The 16,970-nt window shown below is 39.8% G+C and overlaps 1 protein-coding gene across 1 annotated transcript in view; it reads left to right on the plus strand.

Moving 5' to 3' along the window:
* Positions 1 to 16,970, plus strand: part of LOC122655352 (glycerol-3-phosphate acyltransferase 9-like) — a 39,184-nt gene that overhangs the window by 8,212 nt on the left and 14,002 nt on the right. Inside the window, exon 4 of the mRNA XM_043849554.1 lies at positions 3,649 to 3,748. Coding sequence (XP_043705489.1) covers positions 3,649 to 3,748 — 100 coding nt within the window. The remainder of the gene's footprint in view (positions 1 to 3,648; positions 3,749 to 16,970) is intronic.

Raw genomic sequence — 16,970 nt, forward strand, 5'->3', positions numbered from 1 at the left:
TTGAATGAAATTTCTGGTTTTATGTCAATAGCTGCAAGATGCAGCGGAGCCTAGTGAGATGCAAAGCTAGGCCTTGGTGAGAATCCTTGGTCATATCCCTCTTATCTCTTCTTACTTCTATCTTTGTTCCTGCAATTTTTTTCCTGAATTTATCCACCTATTTGTTCCAAGTTGTGCTGGTAGTTTGCTGTTGAGTTGGTGGATTCCTAATTGTATTTGGTTGCTGATCGTAATGGACAAACATTGCTTAACTGACTTCAGTTTTGCAGTTCTCACCTCCTTGTGATCCTTTCTATTTAGGATTTGATTCTGTTGTAAGGGCTGAACTAGGATCCCATTATGAGGTTCCATGGTCTTCTAGTCATAAATAGGATTAGGAGAGCATTTATGAGTATGTTTAAGGCTGTAAATAGATCAGATCGTCGGAATTTATTTAATCATGTTGAATTTTAGCAGGAATGTTTCCCTTCTCTCCCCTTTGGGGTTTATTGTTTTGCTATTTAAGGTTCCTCAACTATTAAAACTCTATTTCTGACAGTAGTAGAACCTATAAATGTAGGGTCTTAAGTTGCCCTTGTCTTCTGAATGCCACAAGCAAGAAAGAACCATAACAACTGTTGGGCAATTGGAGCATTTTGAAGTTGTGTTGTCATTGTTGGTAACGTTTCTAGACATTTTGATGATGCGGCAATGGTTTTTGGTGAGTTGGAAGAGTTAAACTGGTCAAACAGGCTTCTACACAGCGTCAAGGGCAATTTGGTCATTTGGCAGGGTTATAGTGACATCCAAGCATGGAGGATGTATATTGACAGAATTTTGGGTCCCTAAAAGTATTTGGCAAAGGCTCGAAGCAGCAGGTGAAGGTTTTGTACATCAAAAGCTGCGATTTCATAGGATCACGCAGTGGGGTCCACTTTGAAGCTATTTTTGGAAGCCTTAATGGCTGAACTGGGCGAAGAAGTTTTCATGAGAAATGAAGTTCGTCGAGTCATGGTTCCAACGCAACTGGTCTCGCATCATTTCAGTGTCGGACGAGAAAGTTACAGTTGTTTCCGTGTTGATGTGCAAAAACGGAGCAAATCTGGAATAGGCAAAAAGTTTTATACTTAGCCAAATTTTTTGGTCGTTTTTTTTAAGTGCTACTGGAGACAGAGGTTTCCCATTGTTTTGTTAAAGTTCCAGAATCACCACGGGTGTCGGATCGGCATCTAGTGCAAGATTCCTCTTGGACGCCGCGGATTGATGCAAGATTCTTTTTAAAAAAGAAGGGGGAGAGAAAGGAAATAAGGGATTTGGTAGTGGAGTGTGACATCAGCATGACATCACCTCCTATTTTTAACATTGATAGTTTTGTGAATTTCTTTGACATGTGTCCTCGTTACGCATGGTTTTGTCACGAAGAATCTAGCTATTTACGATTCTGCCACTGGTTTCCCGTTTTGGAGCATCCAACTTTGGAAAGCCATATCTTGGTCATCCGAAGTCCAAATGGGGCTATTTTTTTTTTGAAATTGGGTGATTTTCGAGAGGAATCCATTGGAATAAGTTGCAGAACCATTTGAGCACAGAAAATCGACGACATCACTGGTTTATGCTGGATGGCTCCGTATTGAAGATGATTTGAGCAGTGGAGCGTACACAGACTTGATTTCTATGCGTCAGAGGCTTCATGATTGTTGGATTACTCTACAAGAGGTAATCTTCGATTGTAAATCCCCATTGTGAGTTTCTAGGTTGCATGTTTAGTTGAAAAAAAACCCAGTTTGATTGTAAGCCAATATTGGCCATTGTATTGGGGGATTTAGTTCTGTTATTTGCAATTAATTATTGTAACTCTGTCAAGTGGGGGCTTGCACAGAGATTGGGGTAGTTGCCCTCGTTTGTGTGGTTGCACAAACTGAAGCAGGGATTGGGAGTTCCTGGGTGGTTGTAGCCATCAAAATTTGAGTAGTGTATTGAGGGAATACAAAACCCTATACGGGTATTCCTCCGTGGACGTAGGCACTCTGGCCGAATCACGTATATCTGGTGTTCTGTCTTGCACTTATTTTTCAACATATATTTGAAGTGTGTGTTGTGCATAGTGGAGGGACACTGTCTGGTAGACCCAACCAAGTTGTGGTGTGTGGTGGACGTGTCTGTGTGTGATTGGTAATTAAGGGATTGCCCCGGCCAATCTTGAATTGTACTTGAGAACACATCACCAGTGTGGTATCTGTTAGAGATTGGAAGAAAGTTTTTGGTGACCCTGATTCACCCCCCTCTCAGTGTCAACCTGAGTTTATCAACAATGAATTGATCTCTTGTTGGTTGTCACTAGAATAAATAGGATCCTTGGGGGATGATACTTATACATCATAATCAAGGTTCCAAGTTTTGGGTTTCATCTATGTTTCGTCCCTTACCATTTTACACCTATTCCATGAATTATTTTCACAAAAAGCCACCCAAAATGGTACTTGTGGTTTGGACTCAAGTTTGCTGGTGTACGCTGAATATTGTTGTACACTAGCCCTATTATAAACATTGACTACATATAATTTAACTACTGAAAATGTAAATATGCAATTAAAACATACATTAGTTTAGGGAAATTCAAGTATACAACACTCATCACTCAATACCACATGGAGTTGCTTGGCCGGTCTAATCCATGAGCTGCGTATGACTGAAGATTTCGTTGATGCTCCTCCGAAGGCAGCACATTTATATCTAAAAACATATTTTGTACCCAATTGTTCTGATAGTCCATGACAACCCACCTATAAGCCTCATCATCAGCATAGCAGAGGTATCCCAACCTAGGGAAGATTCACTGACATTGGAACTGGGTGGAGCTAACACAAAAGGTTGGGCCAGATATGAGAAGATGCTGTCGATGAAAGATGACCCAGCACCTGATCCACCCCATACTCAGTGCTGTGGAATGAAGTAGAAGATCCACTATAGCCACCCTCATATTTATTTGAAGTCCATCCATTACATATTAACCCTATTTTTTTCAAAACAATGTTGCCGGGAAATCATATTTTTAAATCAGAAAATTCAATAAATAGTGTAACCTAAAAAATAATCCTACTTCGTGAAGTCGTAGATCGGGCCATTCTATCTGACATATAACAAATTGAAATGAAACTACTATGTCTACAAATGAATTCTTTAAAAATTTAGATGTGGGGAAAAAGCCATTACTTTCAAGCTCCAATCGCACGAATCCAAGCTGTAGAAGGGTGGAATGAGTAGAAGAAAGCAAATAAATGGGAAGAAATCAAGTGATTTGGCAAAAAAATGTAAGTTTTCGGCAAAATCCCAAAGAGCAGTGTCGAAACCAGCGAAACAAGGAGGTCTTGGTTGAAACTTGTCGAAAAATGACAGGTTTCATCGAAACCTATGAATTACATGTATGGTTTGATTTCAACCAAAACATGGTCGAAACCTGTTGAAACAGGGTCAAAACTTGGACCAAACCAGTATCGACCCTTGGTTTCATTTCGGTTAGTGTTGAAACTTATATGTCTCGGTCAAACGAAACTTAAAACCATGATCATAATAAAGTTGCAATCTTATGCTTGTCTACCTATGCATTATATTAGAGTTGCATTGTAACAACTGTTCACCATTTTGATGTGTCTTGTTTTAAATCTGCAGGGTTCTGGTATTGACAATAGGCTGGATAATATTCCTGTCATCCTTCATCCCAGTACATTTCTTAATGAAGGGAAATGATCAGTGGAGGAAGAAAATAGAGGTACACCTTATTTTGTTTCCCTGTTACCTGTTTATAGTTTGTTCTTTGACCGATAACAACAAAAATCATATTAATGAGTTAAAGCCAGAGTAAAAGTAGTGCACAACAACAACTACAGCAGGTAATAGGCCTCACAAATATAGCAGCGTAGATGCTACAATAATCACCCGGGACATTGAAACCCCTCCAGTTGCCAGAAAGCCCAAAAAATAAAAACCCTGAGCCCATTGCATTCCCATAGCAAAACCTTCGAGTGCACTGCCCCTTGTTTCACTGGATCATCAGCCGCCTCATTGTGGTTCCGCTTGAAAGAGAAAGTGCCTTCGGAAGATGAGATAGTGGAGATGGGTCGTATGTAGTGAGTGTAACATAATAAATAATATTGATTGAGTCTCCTTCAATAATACCACCAGAAAATCCTTTACTAGTCAAGCATCTGTACTCTGCTCTGCTGTATATAGTTTTTGCTTCTTGTTGTCATTACCTGTATCATGTTTTTTATTTATTGATTCCAGGAAGTACAACTTCTGAGCGAGCTTTTTCTCAAAAAAAAATTCTGGTGCTTGTTTCTAAGATCATTATAAGAACTTTTTTTTTTGGGGGGGGTGGGGGGGGGGGTGGGGAAGGTAATTAAAATCCTTTTAAGATCTTCCATATATATTACTACCACTCTTTGTGAAATTCTGCATTTTTGGTTCCAAAAATGACTTCAATTTTTATAGTTGTGTAATTGCGTACCAATGGTTATGTTATTATGGACTCTCCCCCCACACCCCTCCTCTAAAAAATATAGGAAAGAAAAGCATCTGGTGGTTTAGAAGATCCATTTACAAATTGAGGAAGAGTTAACATTGTTATTTCTTTGTATTGTGGAAAGTGGAAATAGGAAAATGCTGACGTGAGTAGGCTTGTTGTATAGGTATCTTGTTATTTTTATACTTGGGCACCTTGCTGAGTATATTTTTTGTATTTTGGTTTTTGTGACTGGAGACCATTGCCCCTCATTTCAATAATAGTGCACTACTTATTAAAAAAAAAAAAGATTGTTGGATGCATGATGCCCTTGATTCTCAATGCGGACCAGGCCCCTTCACCCACCTATTTCAGATTCTGTACTTACCTAGGTTCTAAGCACTCCCCCTTTTTTTTGTAAAACTTAAAACTTCAAGAGCAATCCTTTTAGTAAAAAAAGGTATTAATATTCCTGTACTAAACAGTTGCAGTTGCAGGTTGTTAGACTTGGCTGACTGCTGAATCTTTTTGTATTGGAAAAAATTCATATAATTCTAAGGTTTTCATTATTTGCCCGCTTTTAAAGTGACGAGGAACGATAATCTGTTGGATAGATTATTGAAAGCAACTACACAGGACAGAAGCACAGTGAGACCAAAATATAGAAACTATGATATCTCAGAATCTAACGGCCAGATGGAGCTGAAATAAGAATCGAATAAACCTATAAAGAGGTGGTTTAAGCCCTCCAAATGTCAGTTTGATCCGTTGGTCGGATCTTCTAGAACATTAGGTAACTTAAGAAGACAGAATTTAGAAACAGAAAACAATTAGTAATATTACACAAACCAGAGATCAGATGAGCTCCAGTCTGGTCGAAGGAAGGGTCTAAGTTGGAGAATATTCGATCAAAGTTTGAGCCCTATCCAGTGGCTGGATTGGGAGAAATAATATGACAAAACAACAGTCATACTAGGATGAAGACCCAGAAACTGTAGGAGTGAGAACAGATCAGAATCCTGCATGACCAGTGAGTTACCCATATGTATATTAAAGAGATAATAGGAAGATACAAGAGGAATACATATTACCTAAAGAAGACCATGATTGGAGAGGAGGTTACTGGAAATCGACAGAACAGCAAGGTAGAAGAAGAAAGAGAAAGAGAGAAGATGGGAGAAAGGTATGGGGGATTTGACTTGACATCACCACCAAGCCTAGTTCAGCTTGTTAGAGTTTATATGTTATAGGGGTCCTTTAGAAACTAGTTAGTTAACTAGTTGCCTTATATTGTATTTTTTCTGTTTTACCTTTTACCTCCCTAGGTAGGTGTATGTAATTTTTTTAGCTCATTAGTGAAGTAATATAGGTGTGGTGGAGACTATTCTCCAATAGGACCAATACACAACATTGCACCATTTTCTCTTCTTCTCCTTGTTCAACCTCCTACCTTCATCTTTCCTTTGTTCACTTGCTGTCTTTAACTTCCAACTTGGTATCAGAGCTTAATTTGTTGGTTTGAGAGTCGATTCACCTTCTTGTTCTGTTTCTATCCTCTCTTTGGAAGCCTAGGTTACAAAGGGGTTCCAAGGAAGGAGTTATTATGTGAAAAGCTTGAAGATATCTTACAAGAGGAATGAATGAAGACCATGGAGCCACAAAAGGAGGAGTTTACTTGAAGAAATAAGGGTTTGAAGCTCAATCTAGCCGTGCAGCAAGTTACCGCCAGCTTCTTGGTACCGCCAGGCTCTGTTTTCGTCTGTGCTGCTGGTGTCGATGGACTATGCTGCTTCTTGCTATTTGGTTTGGATGATTTATGTTGTTTGGACTCTTTATTTTGATGGATGAGATCATTGTGCCTTGAGACATATATATTTGGAGTTTTTCTTTGTGGAAGTAATTCCTGATTTGCTAGCTGGACTGTGGTTACCTGTGTTTGATATCCTCTTTTTGGGTTGAGCAATGACTCCCCATTTCCTTTGGTAAAGAACTGGACCCTTGGAGGTCAAATCGATCACAACCAGCCAAGAAAGGATTATTTTTTGCCTGTAATATTGATGAGCAGTGTTGTTTGAGCTCTTGGTGTTGATGAGAAGTGTTGTTTGAGCTTCCCTAGTAGTTGTGTGATGAAGATATGCCTTGACAGTCTTGATGGAGTTGCTTTTCTTTGAGATGTTTATCCTGTTTGATTGCTGGACTGAAATTACCAGTGTTTGAAAAGCTTTGTTTTTTTATCTTGTTTGGGTAGAGTGTGTACTCCCCATTGGATTGGGTATCATTCCTATTTCTTGTGTATTCCTACTTTATGTCAGTCGTTAGAGGAAGAGGTCAATTTCCACCCCAAGGGAATGCCAGGAAAAGATTCAGCTGTGACTATTGTGGGAAATATGGACACACTCAAGAGAGATGTTGGATACTTTATGGCTATTCCCCTGGTATGCATGGCAGTAGGAGAGGGGGAGCTAGAACATATTCTATAAGGCTTGAGGTTGAGCCTATGGGACTTCCATCTCGACTGCAGATAGACACCATTCAGGATGATAATGACACCGGATATTGCAGCTCCACCACTCTTCTGCTACTCTTGCAGAGTTCAATTCTTCGGCCGCTGCCTTATTGGCTTCTACATCTTCCCACCATTGGGTCATTGACTCTAGTGCCACAGACCATATGACTGGGATGTCTCAGTGTTTTGATTCCTACACCATTTGTTCTGGTAAGGATAAGGTTAGAGTTGCTGATGGTTCTCATTCTTCTATCTCTGGTAAGGGTACTGTTCGAGTTACTTCTACTATTTCTCTCGACTCTGTTCTTCATGTTCCTAACCTTGCCACTAACCTATTATTTGTAAAACATCTCACCAAATCCTTGAATTGTTGTGTTACCTTCTTTCCTTCTCATTGTGTTTATCAGAATTTGGTGACAAAGAATATTATTAGCAGTGGATGGGAGGAAAATGGACTCTACCTTCTTGATCCAGGATCATCACCCCTACCTACTGCTCAGTCCTACGTATGTGGGCGTAGCCAAGGTTTAATCTTTCGCGATATATCGGTATCTCGGGCCTACCGAGATACCCGAAATATCCGAAATATCGCGAAATATGCCCAAAATATTGCATTTTTTCTGCAATATTTCGGGGGTCCATCTCGGGGGGGTATTTGGCCATATTTAGGCCTGAAACTTCATGGGCACCCTTATTTAAGCTAAATAAACACATTTAAACCATAAAATTGCAAAAACATGAATTCAAATTGGTGTTTTGGGCTTGCACCCTTGATTGACATACGGTCGCCGACCCTAATGTATAAATAGTTAAATACTCATTGATTAGGCAGTTAAAGACATAAAAGAAATGTAAACAAACTAATTAAAACTCATGAGACATAATTCATAAATCATATTCTCATAAACTCCATAATAAATTAGTAGTCAATAACTCAAAAGTCAAAACTCAATAGCTCAAATGCTTATAGCCTTAAAGGCAATACACAAAGCGTCAAAGTCACAACTCACAAGTTCACAATTCAGTGAAATCACAACCATGGTTCAAAATCTCGCGATATTTCGCCGAAATATCGCTTAATTTCGTATATCTCGAGCTTACCAAGATGCGAAATTAGGTCGAAATGAAAAAATACCATATTTCGTCGATATCTCGATATCTCACGAGATATCGACGAAATATGGTTTTTTGGCTTAAAGTGTCACGTGAAGGGGGCTTTAATACAATATTTCGCAGATTTCGGTCCATATTTCGACCGAGAGCTGCATTTGCTAAGGAATTTCAGTCTTTTGCCTATTCTTCCACTCTTCCAAGCTCTCATCCAACACTCTAGCCATTGTTCAAGCACATTGTTGTCGGATTTTCGCCGGTAAACTCATCGGAGGGTCATCTAAGCTTATCATCCAAGCCTTTTTCCACTATTTAAGGTAAATTCTATTTCTCTAAAACTATTTTTTTGAAAAGACTATGTGCAAATTTTGTTGGATGGTGATGATATTAATATATGTTAGACACCGGAGGCCGATCTGTAGCCTCACAGTGTCGAAATTTTTTTTCCATATGTATTTTTTTTTTTTAATTTTCTGGTTTTAAAAATTCATTTTCCTACAATTAAAATAGGAAATAATTAGGGGTAATATGACTTAGATGGTAATGAATTAAATATATGTTAGACACCAATGGCCGATCTACGGCTTCACGGTGTTGGATTTATTTTTCTGCTCTTAAATAATTATTTTAATTTTTGAAAATTAACAAAAATATATAAAAAATAAAAAAAAAACAGAAATAAATAAGGAAAAATATGAGTTTTAAGTTTAAAAAATAATGAAAAAATATGAAAGTTATTTCTATATGTTTTGAAATGCATTACATGTATATTATGTTTACTAATTTTTGGTTTTGTTGTGTTAGGTTAATACTTATATTAACATTATATATAAAAAATTGGTTTTAATTATGTGAAAAATATAAGGGTTAGGATAGGATCGATTGGTAACCCTAGCTTATATCCTAGGATAGGTTACCTACAGTATGTTGATGATTCCATTTATGTGACACTTGTGGATGACTACACTCGTTTCTTCTCCGATTCTATACCGTGGTCCACATATGTCCTTCAAACAGAGAGCAATGGACGTCGACTCCAGCGAGGCATGAGTGGGATTGATCCAGGGAGGCACAACAACTACTATTAGCAGTTTAGCACTTGTAATTTGTAACTTAAGTTGTGATTTCATTGATCTATGAACTTGTGAGTTGTGACTTGCGAGTCTTATGACTTACTGACTTTGACACTTAGTGTATTGCCTTTAAGGCTTTAAGCGAGTTATTGAATATTATGGAGTTTATGAGAATCATGGCACTCATCAATGTGTATTGGCTTTAACTTGATATGTGATGAAGTTAAATACTATTATTAAATATTAACTGCCTAATCTATGTGTATTTAACTATTTATACATTAGGGTCGGCGACCGTATGTCAATCAAGGGTGTAAGCCTAAAACACCAATTTGAATTCACATTTTTATAATTTTATGGTTTAAATGTGTTTATTAAGTTTAAATAAGGCTGTCCATGAAGTTTCAGGCCTAGATATGGCCAAATACCCCCTGAGATGGACCCCCGAAATATTGCAGAAAAAATGCAATATTTCGGTCATATTTCGCAATATTTCAGGTATCTCAGATATCTCGGTAGGCCCGAGATACCGAGATATCGCGAAATATTAAACCTTGATCACAACTTACAACTTACAACTTACAAGTGCTAATAATAGTTGCTGTGCCTCCCTAGATCAATCCCACTCATGCCCCGTTGGAGTCGACGTCCATTGTTCTCTGTTTGAAGGACAGATGTGGACCACGGTATAGAATCGGAGAAGAAACGAGTGTAGTCATCCACAAGTGTCATGTAAATGGAGTCATCAACATACTGTAGGTAACCTATCCTAGGATATATGCTAGGGTCACGAATCGATCCAGTCTGTGAAGAAGATGATCCAGTGTGATATGATGTCGGGGCCGGCGGAAGAGGCGTTGGCACTGGCTGCATGTATGGCTGGTAAGGTTGGAAGCTAGGCCCGCTAGGGTATGCAAAGATGTCATCTATAAAAGATGATCCAGTATGTCCCTGGGACTGGGACTGGTAGTCATAGTCCCCTACCCCACTAAACTGCCCATATGATCCATATCCATATCCATCGTAAGGTTGTGATGCACTATAATCTGATGACAGTGGAGTGGTATGTGCGTCAAAAGATGGGGCACGCCAATGCCCAGTCGGTCCTCCCTCCCTATCACCCATAGTCAAACCGCCAACAGAGCTAGATAGGTCATCAATGTCCATGTAATCAGATTGCAACTGTGTTTGTCGACCCCTACGCTTCCTGCTGTATGGTTGTAGGGGGCATCCTGAGGGTGGGGGTGTGGGTGCGGGGGCACATGCTCCGTATCTTGTGTGGCATAATCAAATTGTGTCTCTCCAGTGAATCGGACTGGTTCTACAAGCGCCGTATCCTGGCCTACCACATAACGCTCTCGCATGCCGTCAAAATCTTCACCACCATCACCACCACTGCCACTACCACCATCACCATCACCACCACGCACCACCACCATCACCATTACCATCACCACCACCAGCATCACCATCACCACCATCATCATCATCTGAGGACCTAGACCAGTCTTCATCATCAACAACATTGCTACCAGTGGGCTGGAATAGTATGGGTGAGGCTTCCCATGCATGTATCTGACCCTTGTCAGCCATATAATCATCCACATTAGCACCAATCTCGGAAGCTATCACGGGGTCGAGCCTACCTCCCTCCTGATCCAACACTGGCTCACCTCTATCCCTCACCCAATCCACAATAGGGTCCTCAGCTTCTGAGTCAACTTGAAAGATGTCAGCGAGATCAATAGTGCCCCTTTGTCCCTCATGTCCCATGCGTATGTGTTGCAGTTTCAGCCTCAAGTTGTAGTGCATATACACCATGTCAGATAAACGTTGAGACCCCAATTTGTTGCGCCTCTTGGAGCGGATGAGTGCAAAGGTACTCCAGTTCCTCTCACAGCCAGATGCGGAACATGTTTGGGCAAGGACTTTGATTGCTATTCTTCTTAAGTTCTCAGCCGATTCCCCATACAACACCCACCATCCAGTTGCATTACAAGTTTACAACAAAAAAGACATGTGTCAAATGTTGTTTCAACTTTCAAGTTTCAACTTTCAAATTTCAATACATATGTAATTTAAAACTTAAAAGAATTACCAGCATCACCGCGTGCTCTGCCTTGTATCGCAGCATCAGTTCCATAACTTCCCAATGCATCCCTAAATATCTTAATCTACACCTATGTGAAAAATTAGTAAGTACTTCTTCACTACTTGTTTGAAAGCATAAATAAGTTGAGTTTCCAAATGAATTGTAAGACTCACCTCATTGTTGCAAATTGCTTGTAGTGCACCATCTGGCTCCAACTTCTTCACTACTTGTTTCACAGCATCAATAAGTTGAGTTTCCAACCCAAGCCTATTGTTATATTGATACTTAGGGTTCAAGTAGTATGCTGAAATTTGACATATAGAATAGAGATATTGTCAAATGCATAGGTAATTAGTAAATAATAATACTATGAATTAGTTACATAAAACAAATTTACTCACCAGCCTTATGCAGTGGATGCATAAGTTGATTCTCCCAGCGAGCATTGATGATATCCAAGAAGTGTTTGCTACTGCGAGGAGCCACACTGTAGATACTATCTTTCATCAAGTCCATTGCAGCATATAGGACTGGCATGGTTGGGCCCTTGAGAGCAGAGCCAGCAATATGTAGAACTTTAACTACTGGCTTCAAAACTTTCACCACTTTGCTTAGTTTTGACCAGAAGTCGTTAGATGACATGGTTGCTTGTGCTTCCCTCCCAGTTGCAGTCTTGGAACCCTTCCACCCAAACCACTCCTCAGAAGCAAACATACTTCTCAACCCGGCCTTCTTTGTCTCAATGCTTTTTAGGGCAATGTAGTTGGTGGCAAATCTTGTGATGCCAGGCCTAACCAAGTTACCCCCACATTTTTCCCTTAGTAGATTGAGTGCATAGGAGTGGTTGTATACAAAGTTGGTGACTTGTCTTGCACTTTCAACCACAGTCTTTACCAACTTTAACTTTCCCATATCCTTTAGCATTAAGTCAATGCAATGGGATGCACAAGGAGTCCAGAAGAGCCGGTACTTACTGTTATTCATCATCTTCTCACCGGCAAGCTTGAAGTTGCTTCCATTGTCCGTTACAATCTGGACAACATTCTCAATGCCTACATCTTTTTCCACTACTAACTTTAACAATTTGTAAATGTATTTCGCATCCTTTATCTCTTTGGATGCATCCACAGATTTGAGGAATACTGTCCTCCCATCACAATAAACCATGAAATTGATGATGGACTTTCTTGTAGGCCCAGTCCATCCATCTGCCATTATAGTCACCCCATATGTCTCCCACACACGCCTCATCTCCCTAATGTACTCATCAATCTCAGACTTTTGTTGAGGTAGATAAACATTCATTATCTTATATGGGGTGGGGCCCTTGAATCCTGGGCTAGCCTCTGCAATGTTATTTATCATGGTATCATAATGGGGGCCTTGTGCAGTGTTTGCTGGGATGGTATGGTATAGCATCCACTTAGCTATTGATTCTTTAACCAATCCCTTCATCCCCTTCCATGCTCCTTTGATTCTTGGTTGACTGCTTCCTTTCTTCTTATGCAATTTAGGATCTGATGCTGATGGTGGTACTGCTACTGGTAGAGGTGTTGGAGCTGCCCTCACACTTTGTGATCTTCTAAAAGGATTGAAAGATCTAGAACCTCTAGAACTGCCAGCTCCTCCACTACCCCCTACTCTCTGTCTCTGCTGATCATCTTGAAAACTTACTCTACTCCTTGAAACAGTCCGCCTAAAATCCCTAGCCTCCTCTGCTGTTTGTATGTCATCAAGTACTGTAATGTCCTCATCATCATCATCATCATCATCATGGTATCGGCTTCCTCCTCCCATTGAACTCCTTACTGTATCCTCAAGTTGTTCTTTTATCCTTTGCTTGTCAGCCTTCCTCTTCTTCTTTCCCCTCCAACTGTCACCAATTTCTCTAGCTACTTGAGTAGGCACCATATGACAACCTACAACATCTTTAGATTCTCCAGTTAGATGTTGTTTAAGTTTACTGGACCCACTTCCCAAAAACTGCATGGGACAATAGTTACATTGGGATTTTCTCTTATCCCCATCAATGGGAGTGCCATATAACCATGCAATGTCACCCCTATGCTGGCTGGCTGGTCTCTCTTGTTCCCTCTGTTCTCTTTGCTCCCTCTGCCCCCTCTGTTGACTACTTTCCCCCACCTTTTGCTTGCCCTTCGCACGTTGTCTATCACGATCCGCCATAATAATACTTGTTTACTGCAATGTAAGTAATACAAATAATTATAAAACTTAATGTAGATGCACTTCAATTGACACTTTTAGATTACTAATACACTTGTATAGTTATTTAATATTTTTTCCCTAGCCCTTATATTTTTCACATAATTAAAAATAATTTTTTATATATAATGTTAATATAAATATTGACCTAACGCAACAAAACCGAAAATTAGTAAACATAATATATATGTAATGCATTTCAAAACATGTAGAAATTACTTTCATATTTTTTCATTATTTTTCAAACTTAAAACTCATATTTTTCCTTATTTATTTATTTTTATATATTTTTCTTAATTTTTGAAAATTAAAATAATTATTTATGGGCAGAAAAATAAATTCGACACCGTGAAGCCGTAGATCGGCTATTGGTGTCTAACATTTATTTAATTAATTCCCATCTAAGTCATATTACCCCTAATTATTTCCTATTTTAGTTGTAGGAAAATCAATTTTTAAAACCAGAAAATAAAAAAAAAAATACCTATGGAAAAAAATTTTCGACACCGTGAGGCTGTAGATCGGCCTCCGGTGTCTAACATATATTAATATCATCACCATCCAACAACATTTGTACATAGTATTTTCAAAAAAATTGGTTTTAGAGATATAGGATTTACCTTAAATAGTGAAAAAAGGCTTGGAGGATGAGCTTAGATGAGCCTCCGACGTGTTCCCGGCGATAAGGAGTTTGAACAATGCTTGGATGATGCTTGGAAGTGAGGAAGAAGAGCAAAAAATAAGGAAGAAAGGTTTAAAATGAGCTCTGGAATGAGTTTCAGCAAGTCTCGGTCGATATATCGACCGAGACTTGCGAATTTTGGAATATATCCATGGGCTCACGTGACTTTTTTAGCCAAAACAGTATATTTCGGCGATATTTCGTGACTCACGAAATATTGTTGATATCTCAAGAGATTTCGACCGAAATCTTATCTTTTTTCATTTCGACCTACCATTTCATTTCGGTAAGCTCGAAATCCACAAAATATCATGATATATCGCCGATATTTCGCGAGATTTTGAACCATGGGCGTAGCTACCATAGTACTGTTGACTCTGTGATGTTGTGGCATCAACGGTTGGGCCACCCTTCCTTTAGTGTTATGAGGCAAAAATTGCCACATTTGTTTTCTTCCATTCCTTCTTCCCATGTATTTCAGTGTGAACCATGTCTATTTGCTAAACATTGTCGCTCTTCTTATCCTTACAATGGTAATAGATCCACAGTTCCCTTCCATATTGTGCATACTGATGTCTGGGGACCTTCTCCCACTACATCTTTATTTGGTTACCATTATTTCGTTTCATTTGTTGATGATTATTCTCGATCTACTTGGATGTTCTTGATGAAGCATAAAAGTGATGTCTATGCTGACTTTACAAATTTCTATCAGATGGTGTTTACTCAGTTTGACACTAAAATCAAAATCGTTCGTTCTGATAAAGGAGGGGAGTACATTTATGGTGGCCTCCAAAACTTTTTCATTGATAATGGCATCATCCATCGGGTAGCTTGTGTTGATTCATCCCAATAGAATGGGGTTGCTGAGCGAAAAAGTCGCCATTTATTGGAGGTCACTAGGGTCTTTTATTTGGCATGCATGTTCCTAAAACTTTTTTGTCCGAAGCCCTTCTCACTGCTGCCTTTTTAATCAACCACATGCCCACTTAACTTCTTGGCTCCAAATCCCCTTTGGAAACATTGTCTCCCCAAACTTCTGCTTTCTCTCTTCCTCCCAAGGTCTTTGGGTGTGTGTGCTATGTCCATGTCAATAAATCTGCTAGGACTAAGCTTGACCCTAAGGCTCTCAAATGCATTTTCCTAGGATATTCCTCCTCTACCAAGGGGTATAAGTGCTACCATCCCTCTTCCCGACGACGCCTTTTATCCAAAGATGTTACCTTATTTGAATCTATACCTTTCTTCACTTCTTCTCAACATCCTCTTCAGGGGGAGAATGGTGGGAATGAAGAGACTGTTGATCTTCCCCTCCTCCCACCTCTGCCTACTTCTCCATTTCTGTTTGATATTGGGGAACATAAAGAAGGGACTGTTGGTGCTATTGATGATACTGTTGGTGCTATTGATAGTTCTGGCTCAGGTGGTGGTTTTGATTTTGGTAAAGAGAAGGATTACCACATTGTGTACCAGAGAGAGAAGAACAAGCAAAAGAAGACTTGCCAAGAGTCCTCCTTGGATCCACATCATGAGATGCATCCTCCTCAGTCAGGTGATATCCCTCCTCTTCCTTCTGATTTAGACCTTCCTATTGCTGTTAGAAAAGGAAAGAGAGCTTGCACTAATCCTGTAGCCCAGTTTGTTTCCTATAATGCTCTTTCTCCTACAGGTGTTGCCTTCATTGCTGCCCTCTCTTCTATTTCCATTCCAAAAAATGTCACTGAAGCTATGTCTGACCTAAAGTGGAAGCAAGCCATGTCTGAGGAAATGGTGGCTCTTGAGAAGAACTGTACTTGGAAACTGGTTGACCTTCCCAGGGGGAGAGTTCCAGTTGGATGCAGGTGGGTCTACAGGGTCAAGTACCTATCAGATGGTACAATCGAGAGATACAAGGTAAGGTTGGTGGCTAAAGGGTATAGTTAAGTGTATGGGATTGACTATCAGGAGACATTTGCTCCTATGGCTAAGCATAATTCAATTCAAGTCCTCTTATCATTGGCAGCCAATAGAGATTGGCCTCTATTTCAGTTTGATGTGAAGAATGCTTTCCTCCACAGTGACTTAGAGGAGGAAGTGTACATGCAACCCCCTCTCCTGGCTTCAAGTTCCCTTCAGCTGAAGGTAAGGTGTGTCTCCTGAAGAAGGCTTTATATGGTCTCAAACAATCTCCAAAAGCATGGTTTGAGAGGTTCAGGTAGGCTATTTTGAAGAATGGGTACTCCCAGAGTCAAGCTGACCATACCTTATTTACCTGGAGAGGTAATGGTACCATCACGACCCTTATTGTCTATGTTGATGACATTGTTGTGACTGGAAATGACAGAGCTGAGATAGCTAGGCTAAAGACCTACTTGGCACAACAGTTTGAGATTAAAGATTTGGCTCCCTTGAAGTATTTCTTGGGAATTGAAGTGTCAAGGTCCAAGAAAGGAATCAACATATGTCACAGAAAGAGACAGGGATGTTGGGCTGCAAACCAGCAAGTTTTCCTGTTGAGCAGAATCACAAACTAGGAGAAGATTGTGGTCCCTCTTGTTGATGCAGGGAAGTACCAGAGATTAGTGGGGAAACTCATCTACCTATCTATGACTTGCCCAAATATTTCTTATGCAGTGGGAGTTGTGAGTCAGTTTATGCATGTCCTCAAGAGTGGGCACTTGGATGTTGTATACCGTATCCTTAGATACTTGAAGATAGAGGGCTTCACAGATGCTGACTGGGTTGGATCCATCTCAGACAGAAGATCTACATCTGGCTATTGCACATTTGTTGGTGGTAATTTAGTCACATGGAGAAGCAAGAAA

This window comes from Telopea speciosissima, chromosome 3, assembly GCF_018873765.1.
Source record: "Telopea speciosissima isolate NSW1024214 ecotype Mountain lineage chromosome 3, Tspe_v1, whole genome shotgun sequence".
NCBI lineage: Eukaryota > Viridiplantae > Streptophyta > Magnoliopsida > Proteales > Proteaceae > Telopea > Telopea speciosissima.